This window comes from Diadema antillarum, unplaced genomic scaffold (genome assembly GCF_040938485.1).
Source record: "Diadema antillarum isolate AM-2024a unplaced genomic scaffold, OU_Dant_1.0 scf00000157, whole genome shotgun sequence".
Taxonomy (NCBI): domain Eukaryota; kingdom Metazoa; phylum Echinodermata; class Echinoidea; order Diadematoida; family Diadematidae; genus Diadema; species Diadema antillarum.
The window spans coordinates 951,403-975,944 of record NW_027271046.1 but is presented as its reverse complement, the minus strand read 5'-3'; the positions used below and the strand labels follow the sequence as shown (position 1 = coordinate 975,944).

At 39.5% G+C, this 24,542-nt stretch overlaps 1 protein-coding gene across 1 annotated transcript; it reads right to left on the bottom strand.

The window, feature by feature from the left end:
- Window positions 1-1,222: 1,222 nt before the first annotated feature.
- Window positions 1,223-23,204, bottom strand: LOC139722097 (ecto-NOX disulfide-thiol exchanger 1-like). Its single transcript, XM_071633419.1, has 13 exons — window positions 22,933-23,204; window positions 20,921-21,022; window positions 20,086-20,484; window positions 19,099-19,308; window positions 18,248-18,478; window positions 16,632-16,743; window positions 15,528-15,628; window positions 11,305-11,411; window positions 7,166-7,292; window positions 6,225-6,493; window positions 4,415-4,486; window positions 3,555-3,651; window positions 1,223-1,449 (listed from the first exon to the last, which is right to left on the bottom strand). Exons 1-13 carry the CDS (start codon window positions 22,979-22,981, stop codon window positions 1,223-1,225), a joined length of 2,103 nt encoding a protein of 700 aa, XP_071489520.1. The 5' UTR covers window positions 22,982-23,204.
- Window positions 23,205-24,542: the final 1,338 nt, after the last annotated feature.

The window sequence follows — 24,542 nt, the reverse complement described above, 5'->3', positions numbered from 1 at the left end:
AAGTAAAAACTTTTGTGCATACAAAATTTTACGCTGGGCAAATTTCAGTATACTTCCCTCGTTAGAAAAGAGTATTTCTGAAGTATTTTGATTCTGTATCCCAAAAATGTTCACACATTCGTATCTTTTGCACTAGATTACTGGAGAATGAACTTTGCTAAGAAACAAACTGATGACCACTATACATTGAATGTTAGCCAAAAAGAAGCAATCTCTTGACTGCAATTTACAGATGTCTGGGCTCAATTTCATAGACAGTGGCTTCGATAGCAACTCTAAACAAAATGGCAAGTGTCATGGTAATGACAAGAATCTTGTTTCCTAACTGGCTGTTGCTAAAAACAGAAAGTTGCTAGTCTACTAAGAAATACTATCCTAACATTTTTGAAGACATGAGACTAAGATAATTGACATGTCAACATGTACCATCTTAGCTGACCATACATTGTAGCTGCTGGTTGAATAGAAGCCCACATAGTGCATGCTCAGTATCAAGACCAGCGACTTCACAAACTCTCCTTAAAACTACGTAATTTTCATGACCCCAAAGTTCAAAGTCTCTTTGCAAACCCTGGTATCACAACATTTCTACATTCTTCTCTAAAGGAGTTTGGTACAACAGGGTTCCACCTGTTTCATACCACGCTAATCCTTCTTTGCTGTTGTTGACAGGTGCTACCTCAAACCCATTGGTCTTACATATGCTAGTCCACCAGTAACTGGAATGTTTTTTCAATGTCTTCAGGCTCAGAAATGATGACTTGACATGACATGATGCGCCACCAGAGGAGGTGATAAACGAGGCTTGGGTAGAGATACTCTCTCATCTGACGAAAAGCACAGACAGGCTCATTCCCACACCACACAGCTGGTATTCCAATCATAATGGGTGGTGATCTAACCCAACAGTGGTGCTTCTTTATAGAGAAGTAGGAAGAGTACAAAACTAATGGACTGTTTTGCTTCTAAATGGGTCCATCACCACACTCCTTACACCTCTGAACCACCCATGGCTGCCTTCACATGGGTGTGTGTGTGTATGTGTGGGAAGGGGGGCAGTGTGATTCTTTACCTGGTTCAGGGTCTCCTGGTAACATCCTACATTGTAAATTTAATCTCCACTTGTACACAACAGGGTACAATACAGTTAAATTCTTCAAGTTTATCCCTCTTTGCCTTCAACCACATCCACACAATCATCGTAACACTTTCAATACAGCGTTCAGTTCTTTCCGCTCTCTGTAAACTTGGCAAACAGGGTGTAGCGCCAGCGCTTCTCCAGGGTCGCCCCGACGCCAAAGAGATCCTGTCGGAAGAGGGTGGGGTAGGCGTTGAGGAGGGCTTCAATGTCTGACATGGTGATGGAGGGGTTCACTCGCTGCATATAGGACCAGAGGTACTCCGTGGAGGCCCCAAAGGGGTGCACATTGAGGAAGATGCTCAGCAGTCCTAGCGAGGAATGGATGAAAGGGGATAACAGACTTAATGCAAAGAAAAACATGACAGATTGAGAGAAGAAAACTTGAACCATCATAATGATATCATTAAACAATACCACATCATACCTGCCAACATTTCAAGATGAAATATCTTACTCGTGGATTGCAAAAATCTTATTTTATATGCAATCTGAAGTTAAAAATCTTACTTTCAGTCAAATCTTCAGAAAATACACATGAAAGGTATATCTAAATATTTTTTTAAAATCTGATTTCTCTGACAGAAAATCTGATTTTGCTATTTTTACCGTAAAAAATCTTATTGAATCTAATAAAATTTTATTAGTTGGCAAGTATGCCACATGACTGTGATAGGAACACATGTGTATACATTACAGATATGAAGGTATAGATAGAAAAGTAAAAAGTTAGATAGGTAGATAGATAGAAAGATAGATGGATGGATAGAACATTAGAGATAGATAGATAGATAGATAGATAGATAGATAGATAGATAGATAGATAGATAGACAGACAGATAGATATATAGTGCATATCAAAAAAAACGCAACAAGATTTAATTTCGAATTTGTGAAGAGTGTGTTAACTTTACACCAAAGTGAGTAGTAACATCTTAAAGCCACATATCTCCTCTTTCCAATGATATCTTATTCATTCTTACACGGTCATGGATGGCTGAGTAATCATTCTTTTTGGACAATGGGTCAAATTGGACTTGGGACCAAGTTTCAGTTTCTGCATTTAACTATGACGTCAATTTTTGTAGAGAAAAGCTGAATGTCTGGACTGGACTTTGTGGACACGGTTTGCTCCTAGGGCCCTTCTTCTTTGAAAACAACATGAACGGAAATGGATACTTACAAATTTTGAATGAAAATGTGATTCCTGAATTAATGGAAAATCTTTCTGTGCAACAAAGGGGTGTGTTCAGATGCCTATGGTGGGCACAGGATGGCGCACCAGCCCATCGACTAGTTGCAGTAAGAAACAGATTGGCTGAGGTATTTGGAAATTGGGTGATTGCCTTCTATCATGATGTGGAGTGGCCACCACGATCTCCGGATCTGACTTGTGACTTTTTATTTGGGGTTATATCAAGAGCAAAGTGTTCATTACCCCTCCACCTGACATTGCAACTTTGAGACAAAGAATCACTGATGAGTTTGAAGTTCTGCGCCACCAAGCCCCAATGATTCGCAGGGCTGTGCGTGAGATGGAGAAAAGAGCTAATCTCTGTGTGGAAAGGAATGGTGGCCATGTCAAGGGGCATGGAATGTAATGTTAAAAAGAGATACTAGTATCCGAAAGAAGACAATGGTAAGTTGCGATCATTAATTTCACCAATTTCATTAATTGCGATCATTAATTTCATTAAAATTAATTTCATTATTCCATTTGTTTAGTTAATTTCTAATAAGGTGCATTGATTCTTGCAGTACCTAAACTTGGTCCCAAGTCCAATTTGACCCATTGTCCAAAAAGAATCATGATTACTCAGCCATCCATGACCGTGTATGAATAAATAAGATATCATTGGAAAGAGGAGATATGTGGCTTTAAGATGTTGCAACTCATTTTGGTGTAAAGTTAACACAATCTTCACAAATTTGAAATCAAATCTTGTTGCATTTTTTTTTATACGCACTGTATTGATAGACAGATAGATATATAGATAGATAGACAGATAAATAGGATAGATACATATCGTCGCTGGGGTGACAAAACCTTGTATCTGCAATTTTGGTGAAAATGACTTTTTTTGATTAATGGTCAAATAATTGATTAAGTGATGTCCTTGTCCAAATCCTGTCTTACCCCAAAAAATGAAGCCACCATGGCATGTCCAAGGAAAGGCTATCCCATTCGCTATAGCGCTTTGGCCGCCATGTTTTTTTGGCTCTCCTGAACATTTGAAATTTTGTAGATCCGAGGTCTTGTCTCCCCAGCGACGATATATAGCTAGAGATGAGGTAATAGAAACTCCCTTTCTCAGTGCATTTCATCATCCTCACCATCTTCTTTTCAACACTCCCTTCTAAGGAATAATGCATAAACTAGAGCAGGTCTTTGAGAGAGGCTGAATATGGCACCTACCAATCATGGATGCCCTCTTGGTGTCCATGGCAATGAACGATGCTTCTAGGCTTAACCCATCATCCGACTTCTCTTCCTTCTCCACAGATTCCAGTGTCTGCATAGAGTGAATATGATATTTGCTAATTCTCATTTTGGTAATAGCATGTTTAAATCAACCGTGGAAATATCAATGCACATTAAACAGAAAAGATGGACAAAATAAAGTACCAGAACAAATATACACATTTTTCTACTTATCAATTTACTTTATCATTAGTTTTGTGATTTCATTTCATTCTTTGATTTGCAACTCCCCTAGCTACTGCAATAAAATTTACAATTCCAGTGAAATCACAGCATCCATCTAAGAAGCAAGGAATGCATACACATAAAAACAGGTACTGGGTATGATATGCAAGAATGTGGCAATGAACCAATTACAAAACTACCATGGTAAATCCAGTGCACAAATCTAGGTGAAAGCAAAGATACCAGGTGATCACACAATGCTTGGGTTTCAACACAGAATCCAGAAAAAAGTTGTAGAATTAATTCAATTGACGATTATATCTTTACAGTTTCCATCACAGAGGTCAAATTCATAACAGGGTTTAAATTTAGTTCATGATGGATGTAAATTTTGACCATGATTTGTGGCATTCAGCAACAGATATCCAATATTGCATAAAGGACAATCTGGCTTATTTGTTGGGTATAATCACTGGGATAGTAGGCATTCATATGCAAAACTTTTTTTATTAATCATGGAATGAATTGAAACCACCCCAGTGAATTCCAGCCAATGAGTTGAATATGGCATCTCTCCTCCCTTTTCAGGACTATCTAAAGTAAATTAAACTAATCTTTCAGGAACTTACTTTCACTTTCTCTTCTGCCTCTTTTCTCAAAGACTCCTCCTTCTTTAACTTGTTCTTGGTTTCCTGTAGTTGCTGCAGAAAAGAAAAAGATGACATAAGATAAAAAATGATAATAACACAGTGTTTTTCACATAGTGCTTTTCTTGTACAAATCAGAGCTAACACAAAGTGATCTCAGTTACAGAGAATATAAAGAATGTCATGATAAGAAATTTCAAACACTGCCACCAAAATACTCTTCTGGTGATGTGCTATATCTGTGTTTCCATACAGAACTGTGTATGGCATTGCGCAACATGTGAAATCACCAAAACAAATAAACAAACGACAAAATAAACAACAAACAAACAAACTCATAATCTAAGTGCACCAATTCATGATGGTTGTTTGAGTCAACTGCTCACATGCTATCTAAAAGGTTCCAAAGCATCATTTTCATGGGTGAATACATCCACAAATTGTTGTGTATGTCTAATATGAAGAGTTGGTTGGATTGCATGCATGTATGACAGTAATGGCAAATTTGATAATGTCCAGGCTGTACGCCTCACTGTTAGATTTCAGATGAATGAGTCTGTAAAGCACTTACAATTCAACATTTAGTCGCAACACATGCATGACTAGCTAATTGATAACTTTGCTACAACTACAACTGTACAATATGACTCCAACATGTGAGATCAAACAACAAAATTATTGCATATCTGTGGTCTTGCCTGGCTGAAGGGGGAAAAATTGAACAAAACAATGCAATCACTCCTGCATTAAAAGTGGGATTTTCTCCAAGAATTGCCATACCCCAGCCTTAGAGGAGCATAGGCAGTTGTTATCATGGTTGCAGCAGTTAAAGTGAAAACAAAGTTCTGGTAAGGGCTTGAGAACCCGTCTGGCACCATTTCATATTTGCTTGCAATATATCGAAAGAGTCTACAAAGAAACTTACCTGGCTGACGCGATTTGCCGGGACGATGAGTCGTTTTGGAGTATTTTGAGAAAAATAATAAAAGTCGGAAAACCGACTTTTATTCCAGAAGGCTCCAGACTAACTTGGTCTCAGGGAAATCTCGACCCTATTTCAGACAATTTACATGCAGTTCGTGATCGCCATATTCTACTGTATAATACCAAACGAGACCTAACTGAACAGACAGGAAAGTGCGTGCTAATCCTGTACAAAACAAATGGACAGCGCGCAGTCCTCAAGCCTATACGCACATCATCTCAGTTGCTGAGACGCGCGGTCTTTGAAGTTTTTGTTGTTGTTTATCAATCGTCTTTGATTGTTTTTAGAGGTGCTTGATAGGCGCACACTAATTTTTCATGCACGCCAAAGAGGTTTTTGACGCGCGCGTTGTAACAACTCGGACTATTACTGCGAGTAGCCAGAACGCGAAGCGCTACAATGTAACGTTTATACAGGCCGCTCCCATAGTACAACACTGTACAATATCCAGAGGGACAACCAATACAACTCATCCCACCGTCAAAGCGAGGCCGAGTTATCTCCGAGTCTGAGTTTAGCCTGACCCCGTTCAGGTAAGTTCTGAGACTGAACCTTTTTGGTAAATATTTCGCATTTTCGTTGTTACTCATCGAATATCTTGTTATTACAGCGTTATTCCGCACATTTCCTAGGCATACGTTCACATTTGGGAGCGAAATTTGACAACTTTTACAGGCGTACCAGAACTTTGTTTGGGCTTTAACTTTACATGAAAGATAAATTGCTGTTCTATGGGATTTGTGTATGTTACATGGTGCAAAGTTGCTCCTTCTGCAAGCTCAGAGTTAAGGTCTTATTGGTCCTTACCTGCTGCATGGCTAGAAGGGAATGCTGCAAGGCTTTGATCTGTGTCTCCGTCTCCTCATTGGGGGTGGAAGGGGGCGTGGCACTGGGCTGGGTGGGGCCACTACCACCACTGGTGCCGCTGGTTCCAGCCCCGCCCCCCTCCTCCCCGGTGCGAAGCGCCTCCAGCTGGCTGCGTAGCACATTGTTCTGATGCATCAGGGCCTGCACCTGGAGCTGGAGCTCGTTGTCGGGCGGGTCCGGCTGCTTGGCGACGGGTTTTGTGGATTCCACTTTTGATACAATTTTGGTGGCAATGAGGGAAAATAGAGACGGTCATGACAACAAATATCAAAAACATAAAAATCGACCATCTGAAGTATGAACATTGGAAAGAAGGGTGGGACAAAATAAGAACGGATTGTTGTCAAGACAGCAAAGCTGTACAGCACAGTTTGTACTCTCATACATCATACCCTGCCATAAAAAGAATGTTAGATAATTTACCATGCTTTGTACAAATGTCCTGCAACTGAGGAAAACTGAAATACACACAGGTAAGTGTTGGATTTTGATGTTGATAATAGTCATTGTTCTCTGATTACTATGAGTAAACTAGTCTAAACCACAGCTTCACAAGGTTCGTATGAATCACCAGTAATTGAATATCTGTATTTTGAATTTGTGCAGCTTTTTGTGTGTGTGTGTGTGTGTGTGTGTGTAGGTTTATTCCACAAGTGTGTATGGCTGAAATTGCAAATGAATTAATTCTTCAGGGTTAGAAATATGCATAATTGAAAGCTTTACAGGAATGGAAGAAGAACTTTGTGTCAAATGTTTAGCAGTATGAATTTGCCGTCACTTTTAACAGCAGACAAAGACCCTCATAGGTTGTTCCATCCTCGCTCTACTCAAGTCATGTGACTTTGATAACTGACATCAAGATGCAGCATATGTGAACTGACCTGGTACATTCTGCTCTATCTTAATACGCTTCGCCTCTCCAGTGCCGTCATCGTCGTCAGAGAGGTCCATCTCAGCCTCCCCCTTTTCGCCGAGTCCCATCGCATCTTGCTGCTGCTGATGTAGGCTCTGCACAAAATACAAATAAAACACCAGTAAAAAAAAAATCGTTGCTGGGAGTTACAAACTAAAGCAAAACAAATAGCCAAAGTTTATACTCATAGTCATTTATATTGTATGTTTATTTGACTAAGTACACCCAGACAGATATATTATGACATCATCCTGACCCTCCATCCTTACAAACCCATCAAATGACCACAAATGAAACTTAGAGAGGGCCCTCTCACAGTTTGCCAACTCCAACAAAATAAAGTGCCCAAGGCACTGTAGTCATTTCTCTGTACTTACATCCTGGGTACTAACCTTGTATAGTGATAATCAAACTATGCATGTTCAACTACAAGACATGCAACTTGTTTGGACACCAACCCCTCTGAACAGATGAATATCACAAGACCATGAAATTTACTCTTTATGTTTGTGCGACAGAACATTAAAATGTGAGGTTTGTTGTAAAATATCTTAAACCAAACATGACTGTTTCACTGCCAATAAGTTTCCTTTGTTATTTATTATGTCAGTGCATCAAATGGAAAACATACAAACAGCTGAACATTTCCTCTCTGAATATCTCTTCATAATTTTGGATAGACTCGGCAATCTTTCATATACATGTATCTGAAACATACCCTCTCCCTGCTATCATCTTTTCATGTTCTCTCTGTTCATATCTCACTCTTTGTAAAGAGCCTTGTTAAAAGATTGATACAACTCTTAAAAGGTATCAAGTGAAATCATTTTGACTTTGCCTTGGCATTATAGTAATGGTTAGATCATCATCATGAAAGATAAACAGCAAAACTGATTTTTCTTTGTTGTCATCATGAGAAAGGATCTCACATAAACTGCACAAATCTCTCAAAACTTCAATCAATCTCAACCTCCATTTGATGGTAAAACCCACACAAATGTAAGTTCAGACATATCCAACCTTACAATGTATGGACATACAGGAGTCAGATTGAAGAATGGAATTCCTAGCACAATAATTATCCCTAAATTTGTTCACTTACCATCTTAACATGTGATACATCGGGAAATTTCAGAATACCATGATGTAGAAACATAAGAGTGCTCTACAAGTATTACCCAAATTGTAGTTTTTATCAAACACTTTCTCCTACCACTGTGGCATCAAGTGTCAAATGACATCCTGGCTTGGTGGGTGATTCCCAGTTTCCATGGTAACTATGATGCAGAGGAGATTGCTGGTGTTGTCATGCTCACCATCTTCCGATGCTTCCACGTCTAGTCACTGATACATCATCACATCAGGACTAAATTTGACATAATTACTTGTTATCGTCCACTTTGCTGTAGCAAACCAGACTTCTTCATGATGACTGCGGCACAGGAACAGAGTTACCTGCATAACTCAGGAGTACTTTACCTTGAAGAATGCACAAGAGTCAATCCCGCCACCATGGTCTCATCTGGTATTTCAGTTCCTTATTTGGCAGTCGCAGTCTGATTCTGTTTTCGAAGACAGCTGGGCTCAAATAATTACTTGCCATCGTTGACGGTGCTATTGCAGACCAGACTTCTTCAAGATGACTGCTGCACAGAAACAGAGTTACTTGCAACACTCAAGATTACATTACCTTGAAGAATCCACAAGTACAGAGTAAATCCCACTAGCATGGCCTATTCTGATATTTCGGTTCCTCATTTTGAAGTTGCACTCAGATTCTGTTTTTTTTAGGACAGCTGGGCTCAAGAGTGGTTACATATGATCAACTACTGGTACCTTGCTCTCCACGGTACAAATAGGCAGTCCGAGTCTGTTGCATGAGCAAGGCAGCTTGTGTTGCTCACCTCAGTTTCTGTGTGTGTGCGTGTGTGTGCGTGTGTGTGTGTGTGTCACTTGGTGTCAATAACACTCAATCAATACTTACAATAACCATGATCCTTCAGAAATGCAACAATTGAAATTCTGCTGCACAAAATCCTGTAAGGATGAAGTCTGCTTGAACCCTGCCTCAAAACTTGAGCCTTCTATCTACTCCTTCATGAGAAGGGTAACTTGACTAGCTGTAACATTGCTGGATTGACCTCAAACTTTCGACTCTCTCAGCAAAAGCAAAAATTACTGGCAAAATTCCTCTCAATTCTTTTCCTGTGAGCAAACCATTCCATAGAGATGGACAACAATATATGCACAACAACTGTTCAGTTTAAACATCAAATTTTCTATAAGTTTGACTGCTTGGAAGCTATTAAGACAAACCAAACCAAAATATATGAGAGCAATTTTCTGACTTCTGTTATAATACTACTATTAAACATAAGTTTTCTGTTCGTAAGTAGCAGAGGAATGCGCAGAACTGCTATAAGAAATAACAGGATGACATGTAATTACTATTGTACATCATAATGTCATAGCCTATGTATATACATTACCATGGTATTCTCATTATAGTTTATATGCCAAACCTGCATTCTTGTTTTGCTGTAGACAGGGCTAGTTCAATTTGAACTTAAATATCACTAATAGACACACTACCACAGTGACTATGTACTCTAAATGAGCATCTAAGCCAACAGAGAAACTGTATTAATCTGTAATACACTCAAGAGTCAGTTCATAGTTGGTACAGGTAGATGGCTCCACACACTTACCTTTATCCTTTCTCTTACCAGAGTATTTAGAATAATTTGAATGACTTTGAAATTTCATTATAATCTGATTTATTTTTAAATATCGAAATACTCTTCATAGACTTTCTGATGCATGTATTCAATCTAACCATAAAACAAACATTTGCATCAACTTGTGTACGCCTTTGAATTAAGCTTTCACACATTGGTATCAATGAAAAGATATAATTTATTGTCTCAACTATACATTACATTATAGGACCCAATAAAGTTGGCAAGCTTGATGTCTGTGTGAACAAACAGTCGAAGCATTTGTTACCTCGTTTCGACACAGTAAGTAAAATGCACTGCAACAGACTGGAATGGCTACTGTCACACTGTAACTGATGATTTTGTGAATGAAACAGACTAAACAATGCTTTTGATAAACCATGCCATACTCAGTAACAAATTAGTGTCTACTCCATGCAGTTTTAGCAGTCGCTTTTTACTCTTGGACAATTTTATCCTGCCAAAGAGTCAATCCCATGTACTGAAAAAAAAAAGAAAAAAGAAAAATCACCACTCACAAAGTTTTGTGTACAGAATATTTGTTTCCCCTGCTAAGCAATATGCCATTCTTTTTCTTCATATTTGTGGATTATTTTCTCCATTTTGTTGATTTTTTGTCACACATCCACTCATTAAAACTGCACTGCCTCCTTCACTTCACCAACCATACCAGACACATCTTTTTTTGAGCTGCTTGGATCGCTTGTTCATGTGATCTTTCAAAGGCAGAGAACCACTTCGGAGCCATTTCCCCATGGCCGATTGATGCTGTACATCTGCCCGCCATGCCTGCGGCGGCTGCATAGCTCATGTTCCTGTGTGTCTGACTCCACGCTTCGTCATCCATTCTGCTAACAGTTTCTCTTCCATTCACACTCCACTTCTGAAAATTTGTCTTGAATAGCTTTTTCCTCAAGTTGCCTTGCCATTTTCGGAGTGTCTCGGCCTGTTGGTTTCTTTTTCTGCCATCATCCGATGAACATGTTGATGTAAAATTTAAGCGAGGCAACGTAACAACAATGTTCACTTACTCACATGCGCCATCTTGGTTCAGCAATATGCCATTCTTATAATTCTCTGGAGATCAAGATGTATTGGATGCAAAACAAGTGATCACCACCATACTTGACCTTTTGACATCTGAGTATCCCTTGGAAACATGAAGAGAAGGAGAAGAAGGAGAAAGAGGAGGAAGAGGAGGAGGAGGAGCAAGAGGAGCAAGAGGAGCAAGAGGAGGAGGAGGAGCAAGAGGAGCAAGAGGAGCAAGAGGAGCAAGAGGAGGAAGAGGAGGAGGAGGAGGAGGAGGAGGAGGAGGAAGAGGAGGAAGAGGAGGAGGAGGAGGGTGGTACTGGGTATGTCAAACACCTACCTTTATCTGCTGCTTCCAGCCCTCTATGTTCTTCCTCTGTGCTTTGGAGAAGTGGTCCCAGACCCTCTGCTTGCATGCACTCACCAAAACCTGCTCTATCAGGGAGTCTGCTCCCAACCATGGACACAACGAAGAGGTAGGTAATAAGACAAATTTTCCTGAAAAAAGAAACTCTCTTTTTTCTGTGGTTTTGCTTTGTTTTTCACAAACCTTGACATAAAAGCACAATGCAAGAAGATCTTGGTTCCCTGAGTTCTTGAAGGGTAAAAGAGCTACAAGATCTCTTTGCAATTATGTGTTACTCAAAATATATTCCTTGTTTGCATTTACGGTTGGCTTGAGCATCAAGGTGACAATAATGCGCAAATTGTCCGTCTTACCATTCATTGTAATGTCTTGAAAATCTTTGGGCCGAAGTACACGTTTTTGTTGGAATCTTTTTTTAACAATTAGGGTAAAATGGCACAACTTAGCTTTTACTATTAAAGTCATTTGAATTGAAGAATGCCTGATGTTATTTTGCATGAGGATGAGTAACATCATAAGATAAAATTCTTGTGGAATGAAATGATTCCTGACGAACTTAAACACTTTGTCCATTAAAAAAAATACAAGACTAAATAAAGACAAAGAGTTTGTATAATACTCACTTACCAGTATCTGTGTTGACTCTTTTCTTCTTTTTTTTTTTGTTGCATATATAGTCCTCTAAACATTTTTTTTTTTAATTTGAATGCGACTTTGATCCACCATACAATGAAAAAGTGAATAGGTATATCGGCATTGAATCGTCACATCATATTTCAGCCGTTTGGTGATGGAGAAATGCAAATTAGTTACCTGTAACTGGACCAAAAACTGAACACAAAACAAAAATGATACACAATTTTAAGCATATCAGGGCAATTACGTATATCCCCGAGGGCAATTACCCCCTCCCCCACCCCAGCTAAATACTGATTAGTGGTAAGGTTAGAGATAGAGTAAAGATTAGGGTATGAGTTATGTCTTATGGTTAGAGTTTGGGTTAGGGTTAGGATTGGGTTCAGGATTAGGATTAGGGTTAGATTTAGAGTCATGGGAAGGGTTGGAGTAATTGCGTAGGGGGTAATTGCCCTAGAGCCAATTTACAGGCGCAGAGAAATATGACTGCTTCTTTCAAAGGTACTTTTTTTGCATGCATTTTTTTATCTTGAATACTTTTTTCAAAATTGAAAAGAAAAAATGACTCTTTCACTACCAAGCAAAAAGTACACACTTATAAATCTACATCTTATAAATATCAGAATCCAATACCATGGGTTCACAGTTACACATCAAATACAATAAGTTTGGCTTCACATTATCATTTTCCCATTCACTGGGTAGACTGCAGATGTAGAAACCAAATGTACCAAATTTCAAACATGCTGCAGTCGAGCCTCATGGGTCTATCTCATGCTCACAAAGCTGACAAGTTCATTCTCACGCCTCACAAACAGAGACAAAATTGAAAAACAAAAAGATAAAATATTGATTTCCACCAACTATATTGTCATATTTTGGGGCAATCTTTATTCTACCAGATTTGTTCTTTATTCTATTAGAATGCTTTAAAAAAAAATTCAGAGTAGGCTTTAATAGCAGTAAGGTTTGAATGGCCCACACTTTTACAAGCTTGTCTTTATGTGGGCATCTCTCTTGCAATAACACAATAATTTTGAACAAATATTTTGATACTGTAGAACGAGAAATGTTCACATGCATTTTAATTTCACAAATTTCGCGAGTGCAAAGATTCGCAAAATTATAATGCAGAGGCAACTTGCAAATATCTCATGCCGTGAAGAAGGCCATCGGCTCCAATTCATGAAAATTTCATGCCGCTAAAATATAATGTTTTACAGTATAAGTTATGTGCTTGCTCATTTTTTTTCCCACTTTCCAGTGTACGTTTAGATATTTTGTATTACCTTGATTTTTTGGAACTGCTGTATCGGAAAGAATTTGTTGCATTGACAATAAAGTTTACTTTTGAATTGAATTTGGTATTACTCAGGTATACACCAGATTGCATGATTTACAGTTTGAAAACATTAATGCTCCTCCTTAGAGGGGATGGCCAGTAACTGATCAGTGGGAATGCTGGGGGATGATTGCTCCAATCCTTGTGGGATTCATTTAAGAGTACGTTATATATCTATTGTTGCGTGAAAATTATTTGCTTCAGAATGGTCTCATATTCAAGTAATGTGCAGTTTAATGTTTCCAGGCTAGCATGCCTGTACAGTGACGGGACATTAAACTGCACATTACTTGAATATGAGACTGTTCTGAGGTAAACAATTTTCCCACAACAATAGATATGTAATGTACTCTTAAATGAATCCCACAAGAACTGGAACAATCATCCCCCAGCATTCCCACTGATTCCCACTGATCAGTTACGAGCCATCCCCTTTAACCCTTTGAACCCCGCATTATTTGAGATGGTCGTGACCCTCACCCTGCATTATTTGCACATATTGAGCATATTTTGCTAAATGACTGAATACATTGGTAATACATACAAAAAATACAACAAAAACAAATAACCACAGGTCTGTGAAGTGTGGTTATGATTACTCCAATTTTATTTGAGTTGCAATAATAGCTCAGTATGACAACAATGATTATAATCATAATGTTAATCAACATTAGTAATGTTAGCTATAAAAACAATAACCTCACACCCTGACTGTGCCACGCCCCCTTGACTTCGACGATCACCAACATGATCACCTCCAGCTCCAGCTCTAACGGCATTCCAGCTGCTATTTCCCCCGCTTATACCCGGCTAAGATTGTATATCACCTTGTGCAGCATCTAGCTCATTCGTTTCATCTACAAAATCACTGCTTTGACTATAATATGACTTGTCAATAGCTTCCTCATAATCACCAGATGATTCACCTAAGATTATCGCATGAGCCTCCTCTGCAGAATAGCATCTTTTTGCCATTTTTATAGCTCAAAACTTGCAAATCCAAACCGTAATCAACGAAAGTATAGACCGAAGAATCTCTCCGCATCGTTGTAATGAGATGGCGTCCTATTTAGGGGGTCACCTGACAGTTAAAACTCAAGTTATCAAAGTCACATGATTTCTGGCCGGTATACCGGCCTTTAGGGTATTTGCACGTTCTGCGCGCGGCCGGTTTTCCGGCCTTTCGGGTTCAAAGGGTTAACACAGAAGGGGGATCACCAACCTGCTTGAGTGGTGCTACAGCACTGCAAAATCTCACTCCTATCTGATTTCTGACTTGGCATCTCTGAGAATTATGGTTTTCCTAGCTGAAGTGATGACATTTGTTGTTTTTTTTTTCTTATTTATTTATTTTTTCTTTTTTTGTCTGTTTGTTTGGGTGTTTTATAACTTCTTCTCATTATTAACCAGATCTGGCTCTCTGAATCTTATGGAGCTGTTAGTCTGGCAACTACAAGTCTCTTGTAGAATCCCTTGAAACAGTGTGCAATAACCTCTTGGTTCTATCATGTGTGACATAGCGATATCCAGGAATGCAGGAATGATAGACTGATGATGTACTCACCTTACCCATCATGATGCGGTTGTTAACTTTTATTAAAACCTTATACAATGTATGAACACCGATCCACCTTCCGAGGATGCCTAAATGCAGCTCAATCAAACACAAAGTCTCTCTCAGAGGGATTTGAAACAACACTCAATACAGAGTACCCTATCAGTATCATGTCTGTGAGACAGCCCACAGGGCCAGAAAGTGTCAAGAAGACTGGACATTTCCACCTACTCATCTTACCACATCCCTGCTTTGGGGTCAGCCCTCGAATCCAGCAGACAGACTGGAGAAAAATGTATCCATTAATGGTTCTGTGTGGTAATAGCTGACAACTGAAGACACGCAGAAGTAGTTATGAAGTTCATCACACAACATATGCAAACCCATACCTCTCAACTCAGTTATATTAATCTCCAACACAAGAAGTTTTGCTGGAAGCATTCACATACAGACTTTGGTGAACAAACCTCTTGGAGCAAAATTTTCTCCAAGACTCAGAGACTAGTGGGAATGCAGGCATCTTGATTCCAATGTCAACAAACCTTTTGCAGTTTTATCGCACAGTATTGATAGCTATCCGTTTGTTCACTTAAAAAAAAACACACATTAAAAAAACAAAAACAAAGGGTAAACGAAATTCTAGGAGCTGGACTGAAGACTTACACTGAGTGTTGATTCCCATGATGTGTGTGCGGTGAGCCAGCTGCATCTGGCCTAGCTGTTGGTCCCACTGGGCCTTCTCCCCGACAAGTCTTCTCACATGGCTGCCACAAAGAATAGCAGCACTTTATGCTGTTAATATGTACCTAACTTGCCAAGAGACTTGCAGTGGGTCTCCCGCTCACCTGAGCATTGCAAGTTCACCTTTCATGCAGACTACTACCGCAGAAGAAAACAACAAACTTTGACTTGCCTCCAGGAGGTAATGGCGTTCATTTGTATTTTCTGTTACTATGGTGATACTACCTGAGAGGTCTGTAGAAAATTCCACCATGCCCTTGCAAAAAGATCAAAATGTGAAAACTGGTCCCAAATTTGGCCCAGCCCAAAGGGGGGCATCCCTGGATCTTGCGAACAAACTAAACATGTTTGAAGTATACTCACAAATTTACATTATTAACTCAGAACATTTCAGATTTTATAGATCTGAAGGAAATTGTTTAAATATTTTCTTATTTGGGGCTCTAGCACCCATTTCTACAAATAGATATTCTCTCGCCTAGCAATAATACCTGTCAGTTTGATGAAGATTGCCTCCGAATTTGGCGCCCCCAGATCTACCATGAACGATTTTCAAACTACAGTCACCAGAGTACTTACACATAGCAGGTACCTAGCTCAATCATTACTGTTTCTAGAGTAGATTTTTTAAAATTCCTTAATTCTACGGCTTTGATGCTCCTGGCCCTTGCTGCCCATCTGGACAAATTGACATCATATAATCCCAGAGATACTACCAGTCAACAGCATATATCTAATGCTCATATGGTTCATGTAGAAGAGGGGGGGGGGGGGTTTCCTACTCGTAGTTAAGCATTGTGTGGACAGAACTTTTTGATAGGAACTTGTAGATAAAAGTGTAGTTACAGGGGGCAATGAGCCTATCCTCAAGGATAGCTATCTTTGAGGATAAGCTACATCATGCATGTAAACGCATGTCATAGTTAGGGGGCAAGAGCTTATCCTCGAAGATAGCTATTCTTGAGGTTGAGGATCACCGTCTGAACATGACTATTATTAAAATATACCTGTCAAAGAAGGACTTACAAGTGTGTGGACTGCACCATGCTGTAGAATGCACCTGCATTCTTCTTATCACATTCTCCCCTCTCCAACCAAAGGACCAGCTGGTTGGCAGCTTGAGGAAATACCTCCGGATCTACAGAGAAATGCCAGAACTTGGTTGCTAATATTTCCTTCTGAAAATTTGTCCTGATTCAGGACAGAAATATGTGACACCATTCCAAATCATACATTTAGGCACGAATTCACAAAAGTGGTACACTTGAAACCATGGTTTAAACCATGGACAATTTGTATGGAGCGCCAATTGTTTCTATTTCGTTACAAAATCAGTCATTTCGTCCAAAAAAATGACTGATTTCGTAACGCTCCATACAAATTGTCCATGGTTTAAACCATGGTTTCAATTGTACCACCTTAGTGAATTTGGGCCTTAAGGTCAGTAATCAAAGGTCATACCCACATCATTTGGTTTATTTCATCAATTGTCATTATACACAAATAATGATAGAAAGTTATGCATTTCAGCATAATCACACATCACATTCTGTTAATTGCACCTTACTGAAAGCGATATGCTGGTATGAGGCAAAAAAAAAAAAAAAAAAACATCTTGGGAGTTAAATCAAGCTATCTATACTTAAATTCGTCTTTTGCAAGTTTTCAATAATTTTGATAGCTCTATATGATAAATAAAGATTTAAGAAATTGATACAGTACTAAACCATAAGAGAATAAAGGTTCCATGACTTGAAATTGTATTTTTAAACAAAAGCAATGAAAAATTACATTTAAACCATACTATATGAAAATTAAGTGTTGCAATAAAATTCCCTACAGGACAGGAACTTCAAATATCACAAGATTCTTTCATATTTCCATCCCATTTGTTTAATTTGTTGCACACACTTTTTATCAGTCTAACTGGGAATGAGTTTGTGTATCTACATACATCTTATCAGAAGTAAAATTCTACTGGATGCATACAGTCTCTAACAAAACTATGCATTGTTATCATGGTTAGTAATCATTTATTGCTCGCTGAGATATTTTAAACCTAAATATTGTGTGGCAAGTGCTGCCCTACATTACAAGATATAAGACAAAGTTGATTATTCAGCAATAGAATGAAGCAGATAAAAACATTTTTTATAGACATTGCTCACTTTATATCTACTTTCCTAGCGCTGGGCAATGCTGATATTCTGAAATTCATAACGGGGTCTAATTTTGGACAAACATATTCTCTATTCAAATTCATGAAATTCTTCCCTCGAGATATTTTCATTGCAACTGACTGACAAATTGCCCTACGTCAACGTAAACAATCAGTTGCAATGAAAATATCTCGACGGAAGAATTGCATGAATTTGAATAATTGCGCAGTACCCGCTGCATGCTATAAGGATTAGAACCAACACTTGCTGTCGGGCGAAATCTCGGTGGTCTAGTGGAGATGACGCCTGTCCGGAGATCAGGAGGTCGTAGGTTCGAATCCTGCTCGAGTACATATGCCCATGATTTTTTTGTCATGGCTACACCTAAAACACTGATTAATTCAGTTCTTGTTTACGTCAATGTGGGGCAATTTGTCAATCAGTTGAAAGGTATTCTCTTGTGTCATGAATTCAGAAACTTACTTTTGAGTTTGGCAGAGAGTGCAAGGCCATCTATCCGTGAGTAGCCTGGAACTACTCTTTGTTCCCCCGGGCTGTAATTGTCCCGCTCACTCTCTCTCTGTCGACGCTCCTGGACCTTGCGTCTCTGTTCACGCTCGTATTCTTGCACGTCGTGGCGAGTGTGCGCATACTCTACTCGCAGTCGTCCATTGTTTTCTGGATTGAGGCTTGCCCCGATGCGTACAGTGTAGCCTGAGTAATCAGGACAAATCATACACTCGTAAAAGAGACATCATCTCTCATTTACTCAATTCTGCATTTCCATGTTGTGAAGTGATTTATGGTGGACAAAATTGATGCAAGCATTTTCATACTGGACAGAAGAGATAGACCAGACGAAAATACACCACTGATAGTAACGACACTGGTAGCATCAATGTCCATCTTTCATCTGACATGACATTGTAGTCATGTGTCCTCCATCTGTACCATGATGCATTACAGTTGCAACAAGGAAATACAGTGCACTCCCATCAAAACTAACACGATTATAAAAAAAATTCCGGTTAAAACGAAGTAAAAATTTAGGCCGCAACATTATCCACTCTATGTATTTCTATTGGTTATATGTTCAACTATAACAAAATTTCGTTATAACGGGAGAAAACTGCTGGTCCTGAGGACTTCATTATAAGGGGAGTCCACTGTAGACAGATTAACAAACATTTTTTATGAAAAAACACAAAGATAATTTCATGATCATGACTTGCCTACGAGGTTTTTATTCATGAATCAAAGGCTTTGACACCATCCGTTCACACTAGCACAGGCCTGTAGCCTGCTTCCCTGCTCATGTTGATGAGAATATTTACCCGTTACTGACATTGCTGCCTGGACTGAAAATTCATCTGCAAATCTGATGAAGCAGACATTTTGTTTTCCGAGACGAATGTTGACGATCTCCCCGGCCAACCTGGCGAAGAGATCCTCAAGCATCTCCACCTTCATGGCATCAGGAAATCCCTCGACAAATATAGTCTTGCATCCAGGTGGTCTCTCACCAGGAGTGGGTGGAGCGGGATCTGTAGATTGAAAGAAAGTATAAGGACTTTGATGCGATATCTAATCTAATTATCTAATCTAATTATCATACTTCAATATCAAATGCAACCATCTAGAATACTAAATGCAAAAATTGAATGTAAGCGGTCATATGTACTCTATATGAATGTATAGATTTCAAGAGGAAAACTTGGAGCAAAATTTTACCGTACCACAGCTACTCCAACAAATACAAAACCAAGTATGGCATAACTGAATACCACACATCATCAGACTGCAATCGAAATATTCTTGAAATCCTGTTCACTAGTCATCAAGAAGCATATTACAACCCTTGCTCAATCAATATAAACAAGTTATAAATTTCACTCCGTTTAATTCATTCAATTTATCAATCTAATATTTTGAAAGAAAAGCAAATAAATGACAATTATTTTCATCATCATGGCCATCAGCCAACTGTGCATATTCAGACACAATCATATTCCGAAGTCTTTGCCAGCATTGCAACAAAAAATTAAGAATTAGAGAGTATACTGCAGCAGTTTTCTTAAACAGGTGTGAAAAGAGGTTCACATATGCTTGGAAAATAGTTTAAATGGATACCAAACCAGAGCAATTTTTTGTTCTGTGTCCAGAGCCTCTGAATAACGACAAATTAGGAATATTCTAATTAGCCTTGTATTCATCACAATAAAAAGATAAAAATACAAACTAGAACCAAGCTATCTGAACCTGATAAAGATGCAGTCACCATATATACAAGCAAGTGTCTCATAATGTGTAGTTCAACTTACTGACACTAGGTTGAAAGACAGTGAAGCCCTTGAAATGAAATACAGATTTCCTGGACACCTCAAGCATGTCTGCACTCTTGGTAGTGCCCAGAAGTGGACTAATGGCACCTGCAGGAACAGACCCCTGACCTTCAAACCTGTAGTCCGTTCCCTGGACCAGGCCGGGGTACAGGTGTGCGGCTCCATACCCATGGCTCATGGCCTCGCCAGTCAAGAGATCCGCGGGTAGAGCAGTGGCCCCTTGGCCCAACTCGTGCATCATCCCTGGGACTAACTCACTCGAGTCATCAAGGAAACTAGACCCACTCCTCCTTCCTCTGCGAACGGGAACTTCTCCTCCTCTCCCTAAATATTGCCTTTCAGTTAGGAAGTGCCGGGATAAGGTTGGTGATACATCCCCTGGGAAACAATTAAGATAAATATTCAGCATTAAAATTTTTACTTGATTAAAGAATACCAGATAGCAATGTCCTCTCATGAATCCGAAAAGGGATATTATCACTAAATACTGACTCACTCTATGCAGGGAGGTGAGACCTCCCTGCTCTATGACACCCACCAGACACTATTTTTGAGTGGGGACCTCTGGCCAAAGGGAGGTCAAAGGTAAATGCTCCTTAGCAATATTGGGGATTTATTTTTCATTAATAGCCAAAAATTTGTGTGGGGGGAGGGGGCTGCAGCCCCCAATTAGATAGATACCCTTACCTTTTTGCCGGGAAGAAATTTGATAGAAACCAGATATATCTGAGGAGAAAATAGATTAAAACAATGATATGAGGGAACTTGTCCTTGAAAGAATTTTGCTTTCAAATATAAGATGGTTTCAGCTTACCAACATCATGAACTTGTTCTATGACCATTGGTCCATTTCTTGTTGAAAACTGCAATGGCATATCATTGGCACTTGGATCAGGGCATCTGTCCTCGTCATCAACTGCAATGTGTTTTTTAACAAAACAAATCAAAAGACATAAGCAACTAGGAGATTAGACACACCTGCACTTGTGATAGTACTAGTAAGATAGACAAATTAACAGCATGCACATCAGTGTCAAATTTTTATAATTTTAACCTTTCTGTGGGTAAGACAATGTTTTGTTCTCACTACATCTTACGGTTCATATAACTATCTAAAAACAGCCTACACTCTGTACTGTATGCACTATTGATACAAGATTAATGTGCAGTGAAGGTGCTTATGTCCTGTTCTACCATCTGAAATGCAAACAATAATAATAATGATGATAATAATACTGAGGAGGAGAAGAAGGAGGAGAAGAGGAGGAATTAGAGAAGAAAAAGTTCCAAAGAAGAAGAAGAAGAGGTACCTTGGTACAGAGGAAGAGGAAAGAAGAGGAAATGAAAAGAAGACAAACAATTTCAAAGTGAGCATGTTTCATTATGTTCATTGAGTCAAAGTTTGACTGTAATGCTCATTCATCCTCTGCTAGGAAATACAGTATAATAAACATATTACAGGCTAGTTGACTGAACATCATGACCAGTTTCACTTGCACAGAAGATGACTATTCACCATTCAGTGCCCAACAACTGGTAAATAGCGGTCCAAAATGAGGACCACGTCTTAACTTGCCTGCTAATTTCCAGCTTGAAATCTAGTTTGGCAAGAGGTCATGGAGAGCAAAAACTTTTTGGAAAGCTTTGTTGGTCTTTGCTGTCCTGGTATTACTGTGAACAGAAGAGGTAACGGGCCAAGGGCTGCCAACATTGGAAACTAGTCGAGAGTGAGACTCCCATAGGCCAATCGGTGTAATTTAGGAGTCAAAATGAGTGATCGAGATCAATAGAAATGCATGCAAATGAAATTTTAGAGTGAGAAAGGACCAAAATGAGTGAGTCTCACTCTCAATGAGTGAGAGTTGGCAGCCCTTCATCTTTCAAACATGATATACATACAAGGCAATGAATCATTTATTAGCTTCAGCTTCAGTGTGTCGAAGAATACTAGGCTGTACCAATCATGGCGCTGTACCAATCATGGGCTCGTTACTGTAATTTCACTATATACAGCCCTGTCGCTGCAGGGCTGCCAACTCTCACTCATTGAGAGTGAGACTCACTCATTTTGGTCCTTTCTCACTCTAAAATATCATTTGCATGCATTTCTATTGATCTCACTCATTTTGACTCCTAAATTACAGCATTGGCCTATATGGGAGTGTCACTCTCAACTAGTTTCTAATGTTGGCAGCCCTGAGCCCGTTACCTCTTCAAATTCACAGTAAAAAGGGCAGCAAAGACCAACAAAACTTTCCGGGTTTCATTTCATTTTTTTTTCTTTTGTTTTTAACGATTAAAGGGGGGTCGTGCGCCTCTTGCGCCCACCCCCCTCTGGATCTGCCACTGATACTTTGCAGTTAGTGAAGACACATATGCACTCGCCACACAGAATGAATATTATGTCTATTACTAGTACTTACTAGGCGTAAAGAGGGGGACCAATCATGATCGATACCACGATTTAGCCCATTTGCCATTTTATCACTCTACGTTACCGAGGTGAATTTCCTAATTGTTATGTTAATGGAAGTGGTCTAGACTCTAGAAATAGTCTAATTCATTGTCAGCATGGTCAGTGATATCTTCCAGTACAGTATTAGTGCCCGTAACCAGTGAGTTTAAACCAGTGCAATACCAGATTCTCCCCATCCCACCCCCTCGGCCTCCCCCACTCCCATCTGACCCCTGGACCCCAGGCCCACATTTATTGCCCTTCTCGCTCTCTCAGCTCAGCTCCAGACCACTCCAGTCTCCAGCACTCCTCTCTCCATGCACGAGTCCATCTCTCTCCAATTCGAATCGAAGGGAAACCGGGAAACCTACAGCGGTCGGGAGAGCCGTGACTTCCGTGGCCATACTCGATTACATTCATTGTAACGTTAGAGATGTTGGCATGCCGATATGTTTCTGATTCCGCCCAAATTTAGTTCGGCCTGCTGCACCGGCTGATGAACAGACTCCAGCGCCTTCGGTCGGTCATACGTCCCTCAGAACAGTTTGTCGTCGCACGGTGAGAGATTTGGATGAGGTACACTGTAGCTACAACACACAGCAGCAAGCATTGACGCTACACGTATTGTACGTACGTCGATGTGGTCGATGGTGGCCTCAATGCGAAAAGAGCAAATCACGAATTATGGCAATCCACGCACTGAGCATGACCGATGCACTGCACGCTACGCACGTCGCATACGCGCGCGCAGCATGGAAGGCCATCGCCGCCAAAACGCGTGCCAACACCATACGCGTGCTTGTCAGAACGTACGCATGGTTGTTTCGTAACGTACGCATGGTTCTGTCATAACGTACGCATGGACATTTGTCATTATAGTTCTATGAAATTCTTAGCGTACGCATGCTACTGTCATAACGTACGCATGTTACTGTCATAACGTACGCGTGGTCTTGCCATTACGTACGTGTGCTTCTGTCATTACGTACGTATGGTCTAACAGATTTCTGTCATTACGTACGTAAGGTCTTGGAATTACATACGTATGGTCTCGTCATTACGTACGTATGGCCTTTTCCTTACGTACGCGTGGTCTTGTCATTACGTGCGTATGGTCTCGTCATTACGTACGCATAGTCTTTTCATTTCGTGAGCAATATATAGCGGGTATGTTGAAATGACCAATTTGGCGGTAGTCCCTATATGATACCAATTAAGGAGGTTCAAGAACAAGAGTTCCAACTGGCAGTAACTATTCAAACAGCTGTCAATTTTGTAAGGATTCACAAAAGAATTCCACTGGTGTATTTGTGCCTTTGGCGGTTGGGATTGTATGCCGCCGTCTTTCCAAGCAATCTGAAGATACTTTTGAGCACTAGCATAATGTTGGCAGTTAGTATATTTCGCTTGTTAATTTATTCAATGAAATTACATTTTACCTGATGGTAAAGCACATTGAACAGAAGTAAATCCTGTCCAAAACAATGTGCAAAGTTCAATCATGAATCTGAGGCATAATGTGAAAATATTTGAAACTGTTTATCCTCACTGGAAAGCCTATATTATCATTTTCCGATCAACTTCGTCAAATGAAGCTAATAATCATGTGATTATAACAATGGACCTACTACTTATTGACATTCATCGCTTGTTAATCAATTCATGCACCTGTTTCTGTCAAAGGCGTCACAATAACTTTTTGCTGTAAATATGCTTTCCTGCTTTGATCATATTGCCATATCCTTCATAATATAAGATATTCAGCCTGAATGGAAATAACACTACGTTTTGAAAATCTAGAAACTACATGCGCGGAAGATAATAACTATCTTAGATCCGGAAAAATGCAAAAAAAAAAAAAAAAAAAAAGAGAGAGAGAGAGAGAAAATGCGTTTGCAGCGGTAGTGTATTTTGGGAAAAGATCGCTCAAGTAATCTCATTTGCACGTACTTTACAAGAGAAAGTGAATACTTTGGCAAGT